General features: G+C 50.7%; 1 protein-coding gene across 6 annotated transcripts in view; it reads right to left on the bottom strand.

The window, feature by feature from the left end:
* Positions 1 to 3,718, bottom strand: part of FAM120B (family with sequence similarity 120 member B) — a 139,613-nt gene extending 135,895 nt beyond the window's left edge. For 4 of the 6 annotated variants that reach the window (XM_058657479.1, XM_058679000.1, XM_058669095.1 and 1 more), the window contains exon 1: positions 2,286 to 3,718. In XM_058657479.1, coding sequence (XP_058513462.1) covers positions 2,286 to 3,698 — 1,413 coding nt within the window. In that variant the 5' untranslated portion in view covers positions 3,699 to 3,718. The remainder of the gene's footprint in view (positions 1 to 2,285) is intronic. The other 2 variants (XM_058660795.1, XM_058660233.1) reach the window with 2 other exon arrangements.
* Between the last annotated feature and the right edge of the window lie 15,737 nt (positions 3,719 to 19,455).

The raw sequence follows: 19,455 nt of genomic DNA on the forward strand, positions 1-19,455 counted from the left end.
AATGCTTCTCAGCCTTCCAGCTCACCACTCTGGCTCCCTCAGGGCCACCTCCTCCACAAACCCTTTGTTCTTTCTCAACCAAACTAAACTCAATGCCTTAGGACTCACTGCCATAACACAGCAGTCCTGTCTCACTTCCCCACCAAACTTTCACTTTTTAAAAGACTCATTTATTTGTATTTGAAAGGCAGATTTACAGAGCAAAGGAAAGACGCAGAAAGATTTACCATCTGCTGGTTCACCCCCAAATGGCCACAATGGCTACATCTATGCTGGTACAAAGCCAGGAGTCTTCTGGGCCTCCCAGGTGGGTGCATGGGCCCAAAGTCTTGGGCCATCCTCCACTTCTCTCCCAGGCCACAAGCAGGGCACTGGATCAGAAGCAGAGGGACATGAACCAGTGTGCATATATAGGGTGCCAGCACTGTAGGCAGAGGGTTAACCTGTCCTCCAACCCCTGCCCCACTGACCTATTAGAAGCTTCTGTTCACTCCTGCAAGTGTTCATTCCATGTTTACGTGCAGGGTTCAAAGGTCCAAAGGTCAAGGGTAGGACCCATCAGTGGGGTAGTGGAGCTGGGTTTGCGGAGACCAAGAAGGTCACAGAGAGGCAGCACACAAACAGGATGGAGATGGAAGAAAGTGAGGGGCCAGCTCAAGACAGAAGAGACTGGAAGGATCAAGAGGCAGACAGCGGCCATGGCCTCCTCCCAGGCTCAGCTTCAGCACCTAAAGCTGTGCGTGAGAAATGGCAGCTGCAGCCATTGTACTTCCAGGCCCTGGTCTTCTGATGCTCAGGAGAGGGATCCTCAGGGCGGTAGGGAAGGTAGAGACCACATGGACAGTCACACCTGGTTCAAAGGCTGGGGGCAGCCCAGCACAGTGCCTAATTGTGGGGTCCAGAGGGCCCCAGCCACTGTGGGACCCTCCCCTTCCCCATCCCCACTACCAATAACTAACCATTATAGGCACTTACCTAGGAGCTAGCACCCCTACAGAGAGCCAGTCTGCATGTGCTCCGGCAAACCACAAAGTACACTGGCACTAACCTAACTGGCTGGTCCATCACCAACCCACACTTTCGCCCACCATGCTTCAGGCATCCCAATGGCCACATTTCTACCTGGGAGTCTGCTGCTCCCTTTGTCCAACTTCCCACAATTCTCTCAGAAGTCCCTGGTCCTAACTCTGCAGTAGGTCCTGACCTGTGACTTTGAGAGGAAACGCCAGTCTGTGGTACTGAATGAGCTAACCTGCTACGATGTGCTGAACAGGGAGGTATAAGACTGAAGGCAGGTGAGATTCCCAGTTCCATAGGAGAGGTCAGCACACGAGAGGAGGGATGTCCTATGCCACAGTGTGTAAAGGGCACCACTACAAGACGCGCCTGTGCTGGACAGGAGGGTGTGCACTGCTGAGAAAACAGAGCCAGGCCCTGTCCCTCAGCACTGTGAGACGATGGACACACAGTGGCACAGGAGACAAGCAGGCTGAAGGAGAAGCAGACAAGGACTGTCCTCGTGGGGGAAGAAGAGGGACACTGGAGCCAGGGGCTGCATGCCATGGCTGGTCAGGGCTACTGGTTCTGCCCTAGCAGCAAAAGCACAGGAAAGCGCAGAAGTGTGTGCACAAAGAACTCTTTAGAGAGCACCACTGCGATCCAATGGAGCATGGACAGGGCAGTGGGGACAGGACACACTGAGGGGCAATTCACTAAGCACAGGTATCAAAAGATAGGGAGGCTGTTTCAGAGAAGTTGGAGGGACAAGGTCTATAACCTGTGTGGCCAAGCAAACAGGGCCACTCAGAGCACTGGACAGAGTAAGAGGCTAGGGTTAGATGCTAAGTCCAGTTCTGGTCTGGAGAGAAGACTTTGGGACTCTCAGGAGGCTAACTCACAGGGACCGAGTGAGTGTGACACACCACCAACATGCCACACCTTTAAGGCTCCAATGTCCCCAGTCTTTGCCTATTCAAAAAAGTCTTGGTCTCATTCAATATTAGTTTATCTTTTGAGGGAAGCTTTTCCTGTCCTGAACCAATGGCTCTTTTCTGCATGCTCATGTAATGACATTAAATGTCAGGCATGATGTGAGGGTATGAACCATGACAGTGTCAGACCTGGGCTCGACCAGAACAGGCAGAGATAGTCCCCAGAGACACCAGTGGACATGGTCAATGAGGACATGTCACATCGGGGCTCAACCAGAACAGGCAATCAATACACAGTCTCTAGGTTGACTCAGAGGATGCATGGTGTCAAATTTGGTGAGCACACCCACCTACCTGTAAGATTTCAGGGTCTGAAACCATAGTTATTGGTTGCCTTATTTCATACCCCACAGCCACGGGGTCTTCTTGTTTGACCTCCAGATTTGTACTTATGGATGCCTCTTGCATAAATTCTGGGCCTGTTCCTATAGGCAACTCTAGCTTGACTTCAGGCTCTGTACACATGGGAACTTGCTGCTTGGACTCAGGGTCGGTGTACATGGGAACTTCTTGCTTCAACTCAGGATCAGTACACATGGAAATGTCCTGCTTAGAATCAGAATCTGTACACATGGGAACTTCCTGTTTGGAATCAGGCTCTGTACACATGGGAACTTCCTGTTTGGAATCAGGCTCTGTACACATGGGCACTTCCTGCTTGACCTCAGGCTCTGTACACATGGGCACTTCCTGCTTGACCTCAGGCTCTGGACCCACAGATATTACTTGCTTATTCAAAGTTATTTCACCTTTGAGTTTTTGAAAAAACCATGGAGAGTTCTGTCCTGGCAAAAGATATGATGCCACTCCTTTATAAAAAAGAGCTTTATTTGGTCCCAAAGGTAGCATCTCCTCCAAGGCTTTCTCACCTTGATGCACATGAAGGACTTTGGATATATGGTCTGACACCGCTAAGATCATGTTAGCTTTTTTGTTGATATTCTCTTTTACAGAGGTGTAAGAAGACAAGCATCTGTAACGAAAGCTTTCAAACATGCCCTCGGGGACCACATCATTTCCAAGCAGGCAGGCCAGCAGAGGGAGGTCTGCCACCTGGAGACCCAGGCTCTCACACAGCTTCTCCCTGCACAGCATGACGGTGCTGAGGGTCTCCAAGCAGAGCTCGCTGATGGACAAGTAGGGGCACGTGTCATAGATGAGATAATCTGTGTCTTCTCCGAGAATCCCAAGGCAGTTATGCTGCAAACCATAGGAAGCCACCTCGTAGTCTGCCTCTTGTAAGGAGCACAGGGTTTCCTGACCCAGTGTCTTCAGCGCAAAGCGTGTAAATATGGCCAGGCCTGAGGGGATGAAGAACATGTTCCTGCCTGGCTGCTCCCTATGTGTCTTGAGGTGATGGAAGATCCTAGCTATCTCCCTGCCGTTTCTGAGCCTCCTTCTCACCCACTCGTCTCTCTTGCCCTGCTCCACCATTCCATCAAAGAAGAAAACCAACTTGATGCCAACTACTGTGAAGGTTTTAACAAACTCTCGCAAAGCAGAAAAGTATTCTCGCCATTGGCCACCGCAGATCCAAGACTCCGGAGTGTACCAGTACCTGAGACAGCACATGGCATCAACCACAATGGTGGGAATACATCCCGGGTACCTGGTGCGGTGCTTCTCAGCCAGTTCCTTGAGATCCACCACTGTGCATACATGTGGGCAGGTGCTTCCCACAAACCCCTGCAGACCTCTCACCCCCATCACTGAGTCCTGGGAAAGGATCTGGAAAGAAAAAGAAAGCAGCAATTAGGGTGTAACCCCAGGCACAGCCAAGCAAGACAGAATTGAGCACCCACAAGTTTTTAGTCAGAACACAGGAGGGATCCTCCCACATCCTATGGTGAAGCAATTGTATTTTAAGATGGTTCTCAACCAGAGACACATAGGGGTTAAGTTTTCCATTCAGGAATTCAAACACAAGTTAGTTTCAAAATCCTAAAATATAGGTGAAATGGGCAACATGAATGACCATCAAAATAATTTTTCTGAGTTAAAAGTGCCAGATACATTAAGTACCATTGTGATACAACTTGCAGAAGACTGGAGTATATGGACAGCTAACCTATAGTGGCAGAAAGCAGCCCAGTGGCTACCTGGGTACGGGCAAATGACAGGGAGGATGCGAGGGACATTTCTGAGGTGACAAATAACTATGCTCTTTGTGGCCAATGCTCCACAGATGTCTCTGTAACACACTGAACTGTGCATGGCAGGAGTGACCGACATCTCAGAAAAGGTGTTAGAAAAATACAAAGAAATCAATTGTGCCAGATATGACACCTGAGATTGACACGGGTTGACTTCAAATGAAAAACTGTTCAACCTAAAATTTAGATACACACATCAGATACACAGGCACTGCACACAGGGGACATCCTTGCACGTAAGACGTTTTTCAAGTGAGCAATAACAGGAGAAAATCCACAAAGACATGTATGTTAATGGCCAAATTTTTTCAGGCCTTCCTGCCCTTCAACAACACAACAAACCATAGGCTCCTCAGAGTTGGGACCCAAGCATGCATCAGCCATGTGTTCCTGTTACAGCACATCAGCTTTAATCTCTACAAGAACCCTGCAGAGAAACCACATGCTCTGAGACACGACACTTCTAAGAATCTGCTGATTGCTGGTGCCCATGAGCATCACACTTTTACATATGGGATTATTAAGCTTACGGGTCTACTCAGTGCATGCATGCAGCATAGCACAATGGTTAGTAGAAAGCTCATCCTGGAAACATAGACCAGGCCCCCTAGTTGTGAGCATCTGAGCCATGAGCTGGTTCTGTACCTTGGATCCCTGGGTGGGGGACCCTAAGTTCAAGAAGGCTACACTCTTATTTCTAGCACAGTAAGTGGTGGACAGGCTTTGGAAAGGGAACACAACACAACAGGGTGGTCAGAGTGGACCCAAAACATTCAGACACCAGAACTAGCAAGCTTTGAGGGATTGGCAAATCACAGGTCAACTTTGGGGAGTTGGGGTCTGTAGGGTGAAAACCCCACTTCTCTTCTTTCCCTATGCTAGGTGCCATTCTGCAGATCTAACCCCTTACAAGCCAACAGTTCCCAGAGTCACTGACTGGACTGCCCACAACCCAGCAAATGCCACCATGTACCATGGAGGTGGAGCTGGTGTGGGGGTGAGAAGTTGCTGACACATGCCCTTCAGTCAGTAGCTGGATCCTGACCACCAAGGATTTTTGTTTCAAGCATGTTTTATTGAAACCTTAAATTTCTCAAAATACTTTTCTTAGTTTTCAAAATCAGGCTCAGCCCACTGCCTTGATTTCACTCAAATACTCAAATGGTCCCCCTTTCTCATCCCAGTGGCAGGAAGCGGCCTGGAGCAGCAGGTTCAGCTGCAGTTCATCTCCCACTCCAGTTCTCAGAGCATGCATTGACATGCACCCCAAGGGCTCAGTGTGCATCTCGCTGACATCTGCAAAGAGCAACCAGGAGAACCTGGACCTCGTTGGGCAGCGGCACATGCTCACAGCACCTTAGTGCCTTCTCCATCCCCTACCCCTTCCATGTAGGCAGGGTGATGTGGGGATAAAATGGGTGGAACAAGATAAGGCAACACCACATAATTTTACGTGTACTTATGCATTTTCATTCTAATTGAAAAAACAGAGACAGAGAGAGATCCTTTACCCACTGGTTCATTCCCCAGATGCCTACCACAGCTGGATCTGGACCAGGCTCCTGCTATTAGGGAGAATTCAGTCTGTGTATTTATGCATGGACAGGGACTCAGCTACCTGAGCCATCACCTGGGAGCATGTTAGTAGGAGCATGCTACTCGTTACTCATATCTGGTCATCTGAGAGACCCAGCTCTGCAATACGGAATGTAGGCATCCCAAGTGGTGTCCTGATGGTACAGCAATGTGTATCCCATGTCACTACAAATATCAGATCATTTCAGCTGGGAGTCTTTATAAGAGCACAGGCAGGGGATTTTAAATTTTCTATAGCTAGTCATTATAGGATGACTAATATATATACAATTCATCCTACCTACAAATCATATAGCAAATCTGCACTGTCTATGTACCACAGTCTGGGACCTCTCTTGGGCAGTGGTGTCTTCTTAGTCACACTCAACACACAGCAGAAAGTCAGGCACAGAGGGGCAAAGAAGGTACCAATGAGCTCAAGACTCCTAAACTCCCAATGTGGTGTGGCCAACAGAATTGCGGCACTCAGGAGGTGAATAAAGGATTTGGGAAATAGTACCAACACACGTAAGTGCAGCTGAGGCACAGGGCTCCAGGGCTCCAGGGCTCCAGGGCTCCAGGGCACAAGCAAGTGGAGAAGAGGACCAAGAAACCTAGAATTCCCTTTACTCAAATCTCTCAGCCTTACTGTCTGTAGAGATCAACACAGGCTGCCTTGGCACAGATGCCAACAGATGCTATGCAGGTTGCTGGACACAGGAACCAGTTCAAAGTCCACACAAGAGTAGCAGCATTCAGTGGCTGTAGCTGCTTGAAGACACACCCAGCCAAGACTCCTGCAAACAGGTGCCACCTGGTGAGGCAGGAGGGAAAGGCACCCCCACAGCCTCACACGGGAAATAAGGAAGCCATAGGTACTGCAAGAGCCTTCACCAGAAAAGGCAGCTGTCTGCTCAGGAGCCCTGGACCAGCATCTTTATTCTGTCAAAGGTGAGCACTAGGCCCCACAGGCACACTCAGGAGAAAGCCCAGCTGTTAGACCAGAGCCAGGGAGGCACACAATGTATGCCATGCTTCTTTTCACCTTGCTTTATTTCCAACTATGAGAAAAGTGGTTTCCCTGTGTTAACTGCCAACCAGGTCTGGCTGCCCCGAGATGTCCCCTTAGCTGGATGAGAACCTGAGTCCCCTGTGGCTCCTCTCCTTCCCATTCACCCCACTTCACTAATGAAACTTCTGGAGGTTTCAGAGACACCTAGAGTGAGCAGGTTCTGAAATCCCCAGACTTGCACATATCCCATGACAGAGCATTGGCCAGCACCTGCTCAATTCTGACCGAACACCTGAGAGTGCACACACAGAACGCGAACCAGCCATGCACCAGTCTCGGTCCTCCTGCCAGTTGATGCCCCTGCCTACCTTCAGCAAGGGGTCCCCACTTCACTCCTCACCCTGCTTGCTGGCTACATATCTCCAGAGATCTTCATGGCACTCTTCCATAGTCGATGTTCTACTGTAAGGACTTTCTTTAACGCTGGCTCCTCACAGAGCTTGTGCAAATGAACACAGAGGTCCAGGCCAAAGCCAGGAGCCAGGAGCCTAAACACTTGGGCCATCGCCCCCTACCTCTTAGGCACATTAGCACGGAGCTGGGCCAGGAGTGGGGCAGTCAGGAACCTGTACTAGGCTGTGAGATGTCAATATCACACTGCAACTTCCTTATCTGCATAGCAAGGGTGCCAAGACCCACAACATAAACTGCTGTTTACATCATCAATATCCACCACTTATCAGTGGCTGAAAGTTTTCTAAGATCATGCCAGCAGAAGCCAAAAAGCTTAAATCACATCTAAATTTAAAACAAAGCTAATGAAGTTTTGCTACTTATAATTTTTAAATGGGCTTTTAAAAATTCTTGCTTACTCATTTATTTGAAAGATTCATAGAGGGAGAAAAAGATTCCTTCCAACTACTGGCTCATTCCCCAATGGCTTCAACAGCTAGAGCTGGGCCAGACTAAAGCCAGGAGCTGGGAACTCGGGCTTACCCACATGGCTGGCAGGGGTCCAACATTTGGGCCCTCTCCTACTGTCTCCAGGCACATCGGCAGAGAGCTGGGTCAGAACTGGGTAGCAAGCACTCAAACCTGCACTCTAATATAGGATGCCAGCGTCAAAAGTGAGGGCTTATCCTGCTGCAATACAACACAAGCTCCAGGCTACGTATTAACATTGGGAAATAAATTTACTTATAAAAACTTTCTCATTTAAAAAATTGTTCTTACAGCAAATTGAGAGTACAGAAATAAACCTTAAACTATTGTAATGTCATCTTACAGAGACAACCACATCACACACTTCAAGTCTTTCACTGTTTATCTGTGAGGCCACCCTAACCATGAAGTCGACTGGACTTCATCCCACAGATGAAGCTCCTAGCTCCTGGCTCTGGCTGCGCCCAGCCCTAGGTGTTGTGGACATTTTGGGGAGTGAATCAGCCAATGAAAGATCTCCCTCTCTCTGTCACTCTGACTTTTAAATAATAGTGTATGTTAAATTGTTAAAGGATTGTTTCTCTGTTTAAAAGATTAATTTGTTCTGTTTAAAAGAGTGATAAAAGGAGAAGGGACAGAGATAGGAATCTTCCATCCACTGGTTTGTTCCCCAAATGGCTACAACAGCCAGGGCTGGGCCAAGCTACAGCCAGAATCCACAAGCTTCCTCTGTGTCTTCCATGAGGGTGCAGGGGTCTAAGGGCTTGGGCCATCCTTGGCTGCCCTCCCAGGGGCAATATCAGGGAGCTGGATTGGAAGCAGAACAGCACGGACTCAAACCAGTGATCACATGGGGAGCTTAACCCACTTCTAAGGTCCTTAAAACATTTACTAAGTAGATGTTGAACTTATGTTGATATTTATTTATTCTGTAAACATGTTCATGAAACATGGAAATTGAAAAAATCGAATCTTAATATGGCTAGAACTTTTCTGTTTCAAGGAAAAAAGTGAGAAAAGACAAATGTGAGACAGGGCCAGCAAGGGGAAGATCCTGCAGACCCAAGAAGCATTAGCCCCCACAAACATCCCAGGCAAGTGCATTTCAGAGCCACTGATCTTCCTGGGTTCTGAGAGTGGACGCACAGGCCAGACACACCAGGGCTGTTGTGAATGCTGGCGATGGCGACTGCAGTGGCCTATTCTGGGAGAGCCAAGCTCACAGGATGAGAGTTCCACTTCCGTGCAAAGGACTCCTGTCCTTGACAGATCCAAATTCCTACATCTAGCACCCACCAGGCTGGGTGGTGCTAGTGTGTTATCCACAACAGCAGCAAACAAGGCAGTCACTAACCAAGGCAGACCAAGGCTCTGCATCCTTGGGGGTAAGGGGGGCAAACATATGTCACAGTGTATCCAACTGTATGGCTTTAAATAAGTACAGCTGGGGCAGGCATTTGCTGCAGTGGGTAAAACCCCTTGGGATACCCACATTCCACATCAAAGTGCCTGGATTTGAGTCCCGGCTCCATTCCCAACTCCAGCTGCCAGCTAACGCACCCCCAGGCAGCAACAGGTGATGGTTCAAGTGATTGGGTCCCTGCCACCCATGTGGGAGACTTGCACTGAGCGCTGGGTTCTTGTCTTTCACCTGGTCCAGTCCCAGATAGTAAAAGCTATTGGGAAAATGCACAAGAGAATGGCAAATTTTTAAGTGTGAGTGTATACACACACATACACACAAACATGCATATATATACATACATACATACAAATGCAAATATATACATACCCACACAAAAGGGCACCCCCTCCAGTTCCACTGGCCTAGGCACTTTACTCGTGTGGTTCAACCTCTGTGGTCATTCTCTACCCACGAAGAACAGGGAGGTATGGCTACTGGGGAGGCCACCAACAGCAGGGGTGAAGTATGAGGTCCAAGCACCTTCCTGAGACTCCAGACAGTATCCATAGTGCTAGAACTCACCGCTTACCCACCATGGCCGCAGCCATGCTTGCCTGCCAGGAAGGCCAAAGGCTCACCACAAGGATGTAGCCTTCCCACAGGTAGCCAGAACTCACCGCCCCCTCAGGGACAAGTGGGCCTGAAGGAGGGTCTCTGGCCTTGCCCTGTCCCATGGCAGGTCTATGAAACCCCTCCAAGGCTGACAAAGCACCAACAGTGCTAACACGTACACACACCTATTTAGGCACGCAGTAACCTGAAGCTTCCCAGGCACCCTCTCAGACAATCAGCTCCCAGCCCACAGGGGCAAAGGCAGAGAGGCTGCCGGCAGGTGTAACGATGATGGTCACCCTTCCTGGCAGCTGACACCAGGATCAAGGGACAGAAAAGCTGACACTCCAAAGGACAACAGGACAATGGGACAAACAGCTGGAAAGAACTCACACATTCAGAAGTGTTTACATAACCACAAAGCCAATTAAGTCCACTGAGATCATTAAGGAAATTACGTGTCACATTCAAGAATGCAGTGAAAGTGTTTTAGAAAAATTTCCCTTTTTTTCTTTTTCTTTTTTTAACTGTAATTAACTATGTAAAGATTGTCAACAACAATACAATAAAATAGATTAAAAAAAAATTTCCCTCCTAAATGGGACACTTTGGAGCTTAAGGGGAATAAAACCTAAACTATCCAGGAAATTCTGACATTCAGAAAGCTACTTTCCTTTTGCCTTACTCTGCCAAGTTTTCACTGTATATACTTACAGTAATTTCCACAAAATTGTTTGTAATAAAGATTTAACAGAACACTATCAACATAGGTCACTTATAAACTACGGGATGTTTGAGCTAACTTGAAAAGTTTAAGGAAATTGAATTATAGTTTATTGTGGTGCAAAAACTTTTGAAACTCATGTAGTTTTAAAAAAAGATTTATTTGAAAGAGTTACAAAGAGGAGAGTGGGATGGCTCATCCATCCACCAGTTCACTCCTAAGACGGCAACAATGCCAGGGCTGAGCCCCACTGCAGGCAGGAGCTTCCTTGGGTCCAGCAAGGGCCCAAACACTTGGGCTATCTTCTGTTTTTCTCAAGCCATTAGCAAGGAGCTAGCGGAGCAGCTAGGATATAAACCACCACCAAGATGGGACGCCTGCATGTCAGGGTAGCAGCTGCATCCACTAGGCCACAATGCTGACCCTAGCTTTTTTTTTTCAAGGTTTATTTTTATTTAAAAAGGCAGATTTACAGACACAGAGAGATCTGCCATATACTGGTTTACTTCCCGAATGGCAGGAACAACTAGAGATGGGCCAGTCTGAAGCCACAAGCCTACAGCTTTCTCCAGGTCTCCCAACACGGGTTCAGGTGGACTATCTTTACTGCCTTCCCAGGTCATGAGCAGAAGCTGGATCAGAAGTGGAGCATCCAGGACTCCAAATGGTGCCCATAAGGGATGCTGGCAGAGGCAGCACTACATATACAAGGATATAATCACTACATTATATCCTTGGTCCCGAGCCCCACAGCTTTTTTTTTCTAGGATGTATTTATTTGTATTGGAAAATCAGATATATACAGAGAGGAGGAGAGACAGAGAAGAAGGTCTTCCGACCACTGATTCACTCCCCAAGTGGCCACAACAGCTGGAACTGAGCTGATCCAAAGCCAGGAGCCAGGAATTTCTTCCAGGTTTCCCACACAGGTGCAGGGTCCCAAGGCTTTGGGCCGTCCTTGACTGCTTTCCCAGGTCACCAGCAGGAAGCTGGATGGAAAGCGGGGACGCCAGGACACAAACTGGCGCCCACATGGGATCCCAGCATGTGCAAGGCAAGGGTTTTTGCTGCTAGGCTACTGCGCCAGGCCTGCCCATAGCTTTTTAGTACACATTTCCTGTAACCATTTTGAAAATCTCATGTATGCACAGATTTCTAAATGTTTGCACCAAAATAAACTTAGCTTGCAATTGTTTCCTGATGTACCTCACACAGATGTCTGCAGGCAGCTAGGGACACAGACAAACCAAAGGATGCACTCTGGCTCATTCACAAGGATTTTTACAGTAAGTGTGATTTCATGCGCTTATGGGCAAGTTGGTGCTCAGGAAGGGGTCTGCATTCACAGGTTTCTGACGTGGCTGGTATATGATATGATTGAAGACAAACCATGGGACCGCCTCATACATTACTGATTTCCTTATCTGCCCTATGGGCATCAGTCCAGTCCTCTCAGCTGCTCTACTTTCCATCCAGCTTCTTGTTAATGGCCTGGGAAGACAGCAGAGAACATCCCATCTCCTCCGGACTCTGCACCCACATGGGAGGCCTGGAAGAAGCTCCTGTTTCCTTGCTTCAAACCAAACCAGTCCTGACCATTGTTCAAGGCGGGGGGGGGGGGGGGGCGTGAATCAGCAGATGGAAGATCTTTCTTTCTGTCTCTTCTTCTATTAAATCTTCAAATAGCTTTGACTTTAACACAATCGGGTGAGCTGTCTTCCACCCACCTCCTCTGAGGGGGCAGTAACAGTGCCAACTCACGGCAGGACTCACAGAGACCTGACAGCAAAGCAAAGCAACACAGCGCTTCCAGGCATTCACAACTTCTCTCCTAACAACCACAGACTAGGCAGCAAGGGAGCAGGAGGTCAGAGGGGAGGAAGGCAAATCTCCCACAGGGGCTCCTGGAAACATGACACAGAACAGTACCCTGGTGCAACAGGCTACAAGGCTGTCTCCAACCGAAGGGTGTCGGCTGTGTCTCAGCTACTTCTCCAGCTCAGCTCCCCACTAAACAGCCTGGGAACTGGTGCAGGTGGCACTAGGGCCAGCCACATGGGAGAGCAGCTCCTGGCTTCATCCTGGTCTGGCTTGGCGACTGCGGCCACGTGGGGAGGGAACCAGAGGTGTGGAGATCTCTTTCTGTCACTCTGCCTTGCAACCAAATCCAAAACTACATGCAAATCATCAACCCAAGACCACGAAGGTTCCAGAATGTGGAAAGCCGCCCAAGTGAGGAAGCAGAGGCCCCAATTTTCGGGTCAGTCTGCCGCATAATTGATACCCAGATTGGTCTCCAAGGATGGCCAGAGCCTCAGCTGTTACCCACAGCAGGCCCGTGGTGACCAGAGCTTCCCGCGTGCTTGCAGGGCTGTGTGTTTAGAACTCAACAGGGGCGTAACAACCAGGGGACCGCGGCCTACGCGCCGGCACCCCAGGTCGGCATGGCTGCCTTGGGGCCTCCGCTGCCGCACCTCCAGCCCCGCTTCCCCAAGCGCCACGACAGACCAGGAGGGCGTCCTGGCTCCGGGCTTCGGCCTGGCCCATCCTGGCGGCCGCTGGCATTCGTGGAGTGAACCTGAGGTTGGGAGCGCGCGCTCCGTCTCCGTGCCCTTCCATAACCAAGAAACCATCCAATACGCCAAGTAACCGAGAGGAAAGGTAGCCAAGGCCTGCCATAAAGAGCTGGGCGGCGGGGCACCTGACACAGCCAGGGCGCGGACAGCGGGTGCAGGGCGCGCGGAAGGGCGGCCTGAGGGCCCCGGGGGCAGGCGCGCGCATAGGGGTGGACGGAGCACGGCGGACAGCGACGGACCCGCGGCCCGGCCCTACCTAGAGACGTGCCCACAGCCGCCGCAGACGCCCCACTCCGCCTCGGCCTGGCCGCCGCGCCGCCGCACTCACTTCCGCTTCCGCCCCAGGCCGGCCCTGACCTGCAGCGGGCGGGGACGCCGGGCAGCGCCGTGCGCGCGTGCGCCGCAAGCACGACGCTGCGGGCCGTCGTCCCGGCAACCTGTGGCCCGGGTACCCCCCCAACCGGCGTCAGCCCTCCCCCTGCACCAGCTCTCCGGTGGGTGGGGTGGCGGCCTGCGGCCAGATTGTCCCTTTGTGCCTCGCTGCCGCAGTCTTGCGGAGGCCACAGGGGCCCGATGGAGGACACACGCAGGTCCAGGCCTAGAGTCTGGAAAATGGGATCATAGCGAAGCTTCCAGACTGTGCTGCCCACCGCCGACCGAGGACAGGGGGCAGGCGTCAGTCACCTCAGGCTGAATCCTGCCTCGAGACTGAGGCGGCTGGCTGAGGAGACGGAGCCCATCTAATCTGCCGTACCTGCTCCTGGTTTCTGGCTAGGCGAGCATGGCATTTCACCTCAGCCTTCGGGATGAGACCTTTGGTTTGAGATGGTGCCCAGTGTGGTTGGGGATGCGAACAAGTCAACTTCTTGGAAATGGGACGTGGAGTGAAGCCCCTCTGATAATCATCGTTTCTCTTTTTTGAGACAGACACACAGAGAGAGCAGTAGGTGACCCATCCACTGAATCAGTCCCCAGAAGCCTGCAACAAACAGCTATGAGGCGGGGAGGGGCTCAAGCGACTCGGAGGAACCAGGAGCCAGGAGGCTGGTCCATCAGCTAACTGCCTGGGCCACTACCTTGCTTCCCAGTCTTCACATAGGCTGGGAACTGGAATTGGGAGCTGGGACCCACCCTCTCAACCACTGCCCTCCTCAACCCACATGCTGCCAGCTGTCCCCCTGTGGTACCGCTGGAAGAGCTGAGTCTGTCCTGAGAGGGCAGAGCCAAAAGAGCCAGAGGTGGAAAGAGGCCGCTGTGGAGTCCTGGCTTTCCCAGCCCCAAAAGTGTGAAGAACCATTTTCTCTTGGGAAACCGCACAGTCTAAGCACTTAGCATTACAGCCTAGATGGACCAGATCAGAATGAACGTAGCCTGAAGGAACAGAGGGATGGGGCAGGACTGAGGAGGCAGGGGCTGAGGTCCTGACCAGTCATTCACACTGGACTGTGGACAGCATGAGAGGCAGGCATCCCACATGGTGAGGCACCAGCTGGCACACGTGCCCTGCTGCATGGAACTTGTAACAGCACCTTTGCTTCATTCTTGAATATAAACAGGTGACCAAGAGCAAAAGGCACTTGCAGAGGGAAGACAGCCAGAAAAGAAAGAAACTCAGAAGGCCAGCCCAGGTTACAGTATCTGCCAGCATGCATGTGGTTCAGGTATGGGGGCAGGTCAGGCTGGGCCAGTTTATAATACTCACTGGCAGATATGAGAACTAGGATAAGGTGTAAGACAGACTGGGTCTGGCTGCATCACCAACCAGTTCACATTAGGGCCAGGACTGGGGGCTGACTGTACCAGGTTGAATGGTAGCCCCAGCCAGCATGAGCTGCAACGGGGGCAGATCAGGCCCAGCCAGGCTATAGCATCCACTGACAAATGCCGATGTGAGACAGGCAGCACGAGACTGGGCTGCAGCACCCACCAGCACATATGAGACAGGCGAGGGGTGGGGGTGGGTCTGGTAGGGGAATACTGGGGGATCAACTGCTAGGCCACTACTCATGCTGGGAAGCATGAGAGCTGGGACTGGGGGCAGACCAAGCTGGGCAGCGCTGCAATACCTGTTGGCCTGCATGTGAACTGGGTTGGGGGAGAGCCAGCCTGGGGTAACCAGTTGTATCTACTGGTATAGGCATGAGTCAGAATAGGGGCAGAAGGGTTGGGCTTTGCAGTAGAATTAGCTAGCAAGTTCTGGGACTGGGGTTAAGTCCTGTTGAGCTAGGCTGCAGAACCATCTGGAGAGTACAGTATCTAGGGAAGGGAATAGGCCCAGTGGAGAGGTTGTAGGCACATTTCTGATGGGCTGCAGCTCCCACTGGTGAGCATGAGAACCAGGACTGTGGGCAGGCCTGGCTGGACAGGCAGTGGCACCCAATGGCATGAGTGTGGGCTGGAAGGTGGATTCAGTTGGGTTGAGTTAGGCTTCAATGCCCAATGATCTGTATGAGATCTCAGTGGGATATGGGGCAAACAGAACCAGTCCACTGCACATGCTGGCAGTAAACCAGAGCTGGGGAGCCGGTCCAGTGGGAGTTATTGGGGGTCACTCTGACTGGGCTGTAGTTCCCCACGGTGTGCGTGAGGGCCAAGCGTGTTTTGGGCAGGGCTGGGTTGGGCCGCAACACCCATTGGTTTGTTGAGGATGAAGGGCAGAACAAACTGATGAACTATCCCAGTGAAGCTTTGATAGCAAATTTCTGGGCCAATGGAGACTCGGAGGTGGATTATGACAGCCAGTCGGCCTTGGAAGGATTGCCTCATCCTTGGAGCAGGGATATCAGAACTATCAAAACCACATGGGCAGAACCCTCAGAAAATGCTCCACAATGGGAATCCTGGCATGGCATCAGGTGGCAAATTGCCATCCCTCCAGTAATGTGGTGGTTAGGAGGCTGGGCGTGTTTCTTCTCTTGTATCCTCCCCTCCCTTATATACAGGAAGAAGCAAAAGAAAATGTCTCACCTACTATCCCCTGATCCTCAACTTCAACCCTTCCCACCCTGATCAACTATGTAAGCATCATCAAAAATAATATTTTTAAAAATCAGGTAAATCTGTGGCTAGGAGAGAGGTGTTTTCAGAAATGTACACCAGTAGGCCAGGGCATTGTGGGAGAGGGTCAAGCCATGTATGTGATGCTGGCATCCTATATGTCCCCATTTGTGTCATGGTTGCTTTGCTTTCAATCCAGCTCCCTGCAAATGCACCTAGGAAAGCTGTAGCAGATGCACCAAGTGTTTAAGTCCCTGCTACTCATTTGGGAGGCCTACATGGAACTCCTGGCTCCTGACTTGAACCTAGTTCAGCCATGGCTGATCTATCCGTTAGGGGACTGAGCCAGTGAGCAGAAGATTTCTTTCTCTGTGTGTCTTCCCCTTCTCTGTAACAGTGATTTTCAAATAAGTAAATACATCTTCTTAAAACTATACACCTAAAGTTTACAAACACCTCATCCCAGATGCTACAGAGGGTATTCAAATTCACTTGTTAAAAAGAGGGAGGTCGAGGGCCCAGTGAAAAAAGAATCCAAGTGACAAGCATGAGGAAGAAAAGTCCATGATGAAAGTCAGAAACTTCTAAATTGGGGATAGAGGCCTCTAGGAGAAATATTTTTGGGCCTGGCATGGTGGCCCAGTGGCTAAATTGTCACCTTGCATGTGCCATGATCCCATATGGAAGCCAGTTCATGTCCTAGCTGCCCCACTTTCCATCCAGCTCCCTGCTGGTGGCCTGGTAAAGCAGTAGAGCATGTCCCAAAGCCTTGGGACCCTGCATACCCACATGGGAGACATGGAAGAAGCTCCTGGCTCCTGGGCTTCAGATCGGCTCAGCTCCGGCCACTGCGGCCACTTGGGGAATGAACCAGTGGACAGATCTTTCTGTCTCTCCTTCTCTCTGTAACTCTACCTTTCCTATAAAAATAAATAAACATTTCAAAAAAAATAAAGCTTTTCAGAGAAAAATGGAAGCCCATGGACTCATTTTTTGTATTAAAGGAAGGAAGGACAGCCCAACCTGACAGTTAGGAACTCATTTATTAGGCCTGTTTCCAATATCACAGTACGTTGGCTCCATGCACACGCCTACTTCTGACTCCAGGGCAATGGTTCAAGTGTTTGAACCCCTGCCACTCACATGGGAGACCCGGATGGATTACCTGACTTCTGGTCCAGACCTGGGTTCTGAGGTCATTAGAGGAGTGAACCAGCAGAAGGTTAGTCAATATTTATGTGATCTCTCTCTCTCTCTTCCTCCCCCTCTGGAGCTCTTTCAAGTTACTCTTTAATAAAACCCAGAAGATATAGCTAAGAGGTAAAATATAGGGGAAGGAATTCAGAATGGGAATTTGTGGACAACAGCTAACTTTATTACAAATCTAAAAATACTATTTGATACAATCTGTAAGTATATTATTTTGATAAGGGGAACAATTAAGTTTTGAAAAGTGGGCCCGGCGGCGTGGCCTAGTGGCTAAAGTCCTTGCCTTGAATGCCCCGGGATCCCATATGGGCATCAGTTCTGGTCCCAGCGGCTCCACTTCCCATCCAGCTCCCTGCTTGTGGCCTGGGAAAGCAGTCGAGGACGGCCCAAAGCTTTGGGACCCTGCACCTGTGTGGGAGACCTGGAAGAGGTTCCAGGTTCCTGGCATCGGATTGGCGCGCACCGGCCCGTTGCGGCTCACTTGGGGGGTGAATCATTGGATGGAGGATCTTCCTCTCTGTCTCTCCTCCTCTTTCTGTATATATGACTTTGTAATAAAAATAAATAAATCTTTTAAAAAAAAGTTTTGAAAAGTAAATAACCAGTACAAGTGGTAATCATAGTTTGATGACTCAAACTGCCATCAGTGGAGTCCAGTGTTTCCTACCTTACTACAACCTCTCTGGGAGGAAGGCAGTCAGACTATGTCTCTGCTTCTCATCAGACTTCCATGAGGATGGGGAGAGAGGGAAAGAAGGAAGAAAGAAACTGTGCCGCCAGCATGCATGCATGGCTTCTGGCACAGGCAGACTCATGGGGGACTGGGGGTGTGGGCTTGCAAGGGGCCTGTGGACAGCGCCAGTGGAGGTGTTCAGGGACCTGAGGGCTTGTGCCCAGGCAGGTGGAGGGAGCTTGGGGATTTCCACATGTGCTTGATCTTGGATGAGGGTAGAGGGAGAGCCAGAGAGCCCTAGGTTAGCGTGCTAGTGTCGTGTGCTTGGTGACGGGACTTGGGGAACTGTGAACATGCTTGGACATGGTGGACAGAGGAGTGGGGTCCCAGATCAGCATGTGTGCCAGGAGCTTGGGTCCCTGGTAGGCAGGCAGGACTCCAGGCCAGTGAGCTGCCCCTTCAGAAGACTGGGCTTAGGAAGACTGAGCTGGGGAACCCATGTGCTCCCAGGCACAGGGACTATGGAAGCCCAGGGAGGGGGCAATGGGGATGTGTGGGAATAAGAACCACTGAGAGAGTATGTTGCAAATGACTTCTGGGAGACTTCTACCAATGAGACTACTGTACTTGCATGTAAGTTAGGGGACTGAGACCCAGCAATTAAGAGGGAAGCTGGAGGACCTTTCTGAGTCGGACTAATGCACCTACCCACGTGGAGAGACCTAAACTGGGCTGGTTAGCATTGACCTCTACCAACCCTATCCACTGACACACACTAAAGCTAGGGCTGGAGGCCTACCTGGCAGGACCAGACAAAGTACCCACCAGTGAGTGTCAGAACAGTGGACAGGTTAGGCTGGGCCATGACATTGACCAGTACATGAGAGAACCAAGTCTGTGGGCATATTCTGTGGGGGATATGCAGGCTCATCCCTGTGGAACTGCTATACTGGCTGGTTTATGGGCTGAGCAAGGCATGACCATGGAACCCCTAACAGTCATGGGTACTGGGGTTAGGAACAGGCCTGGAGGCTGCAGTGCCTGTAGGCATACCTTAAGAATTGAGTGTGGGGTGAGCCGGGTCACAACATTCACCAACACACACAAAGGCCAAGACAGAGGGGTGCAGACTTTGCCAGGTAAGGCCTAGCACCCACTGGCACCCATGAGATCTGGGTCTGGGAGTGGGCCTGGTGGGAGAACTTGGGAAACACCCCTGGTGGGTTTTAGCTCCTGTTGGTCAGTATGTGAGTTATGCTGGGTGTTGGTCAGGCCAGGCAAGGTAGCTCCACCTGTCACAAAGTGTGTTGGTTGGTTCTGGGAAGGGGGAACTGGGCAGGGCTGGGCCAAATTTTAGCATACTGGCTTGTGCAAGAGGTAGGATGGAGTGTGGGCCAAGCTGGTGTAGGTTTGCATGAAAGCCAGGGATGGAGGCAGACTGAGCAGGGCTAGGCTATAGCACCCACCAGTGAGAGTCAAGATTGGGGGCAGTCCGGGCCAGGCCTGACTGCAACATCCAATGGCAAAGACCAAGACTGGGAGCAGCCCAGAACAGGCCAGGTTACAGTACCTGCCAGCATATGTGT

The sequence above is a fragment of the Ochotona princeps genome, chromosome 1 (genome assembly GCF_030435755.1).
Source record: "Ochotona princeps isolate mOchPri1 chromosome 1, mOchPri1.hap1, whole genome shotgun sequence".
Taxonomy (NCBI): domain Eukaryota; kingdom Metazoa; phylum Chordata; class Mammalia; order Lagomorpha; family Ochotonidae; genus Ochotona; species Ochotona princeps.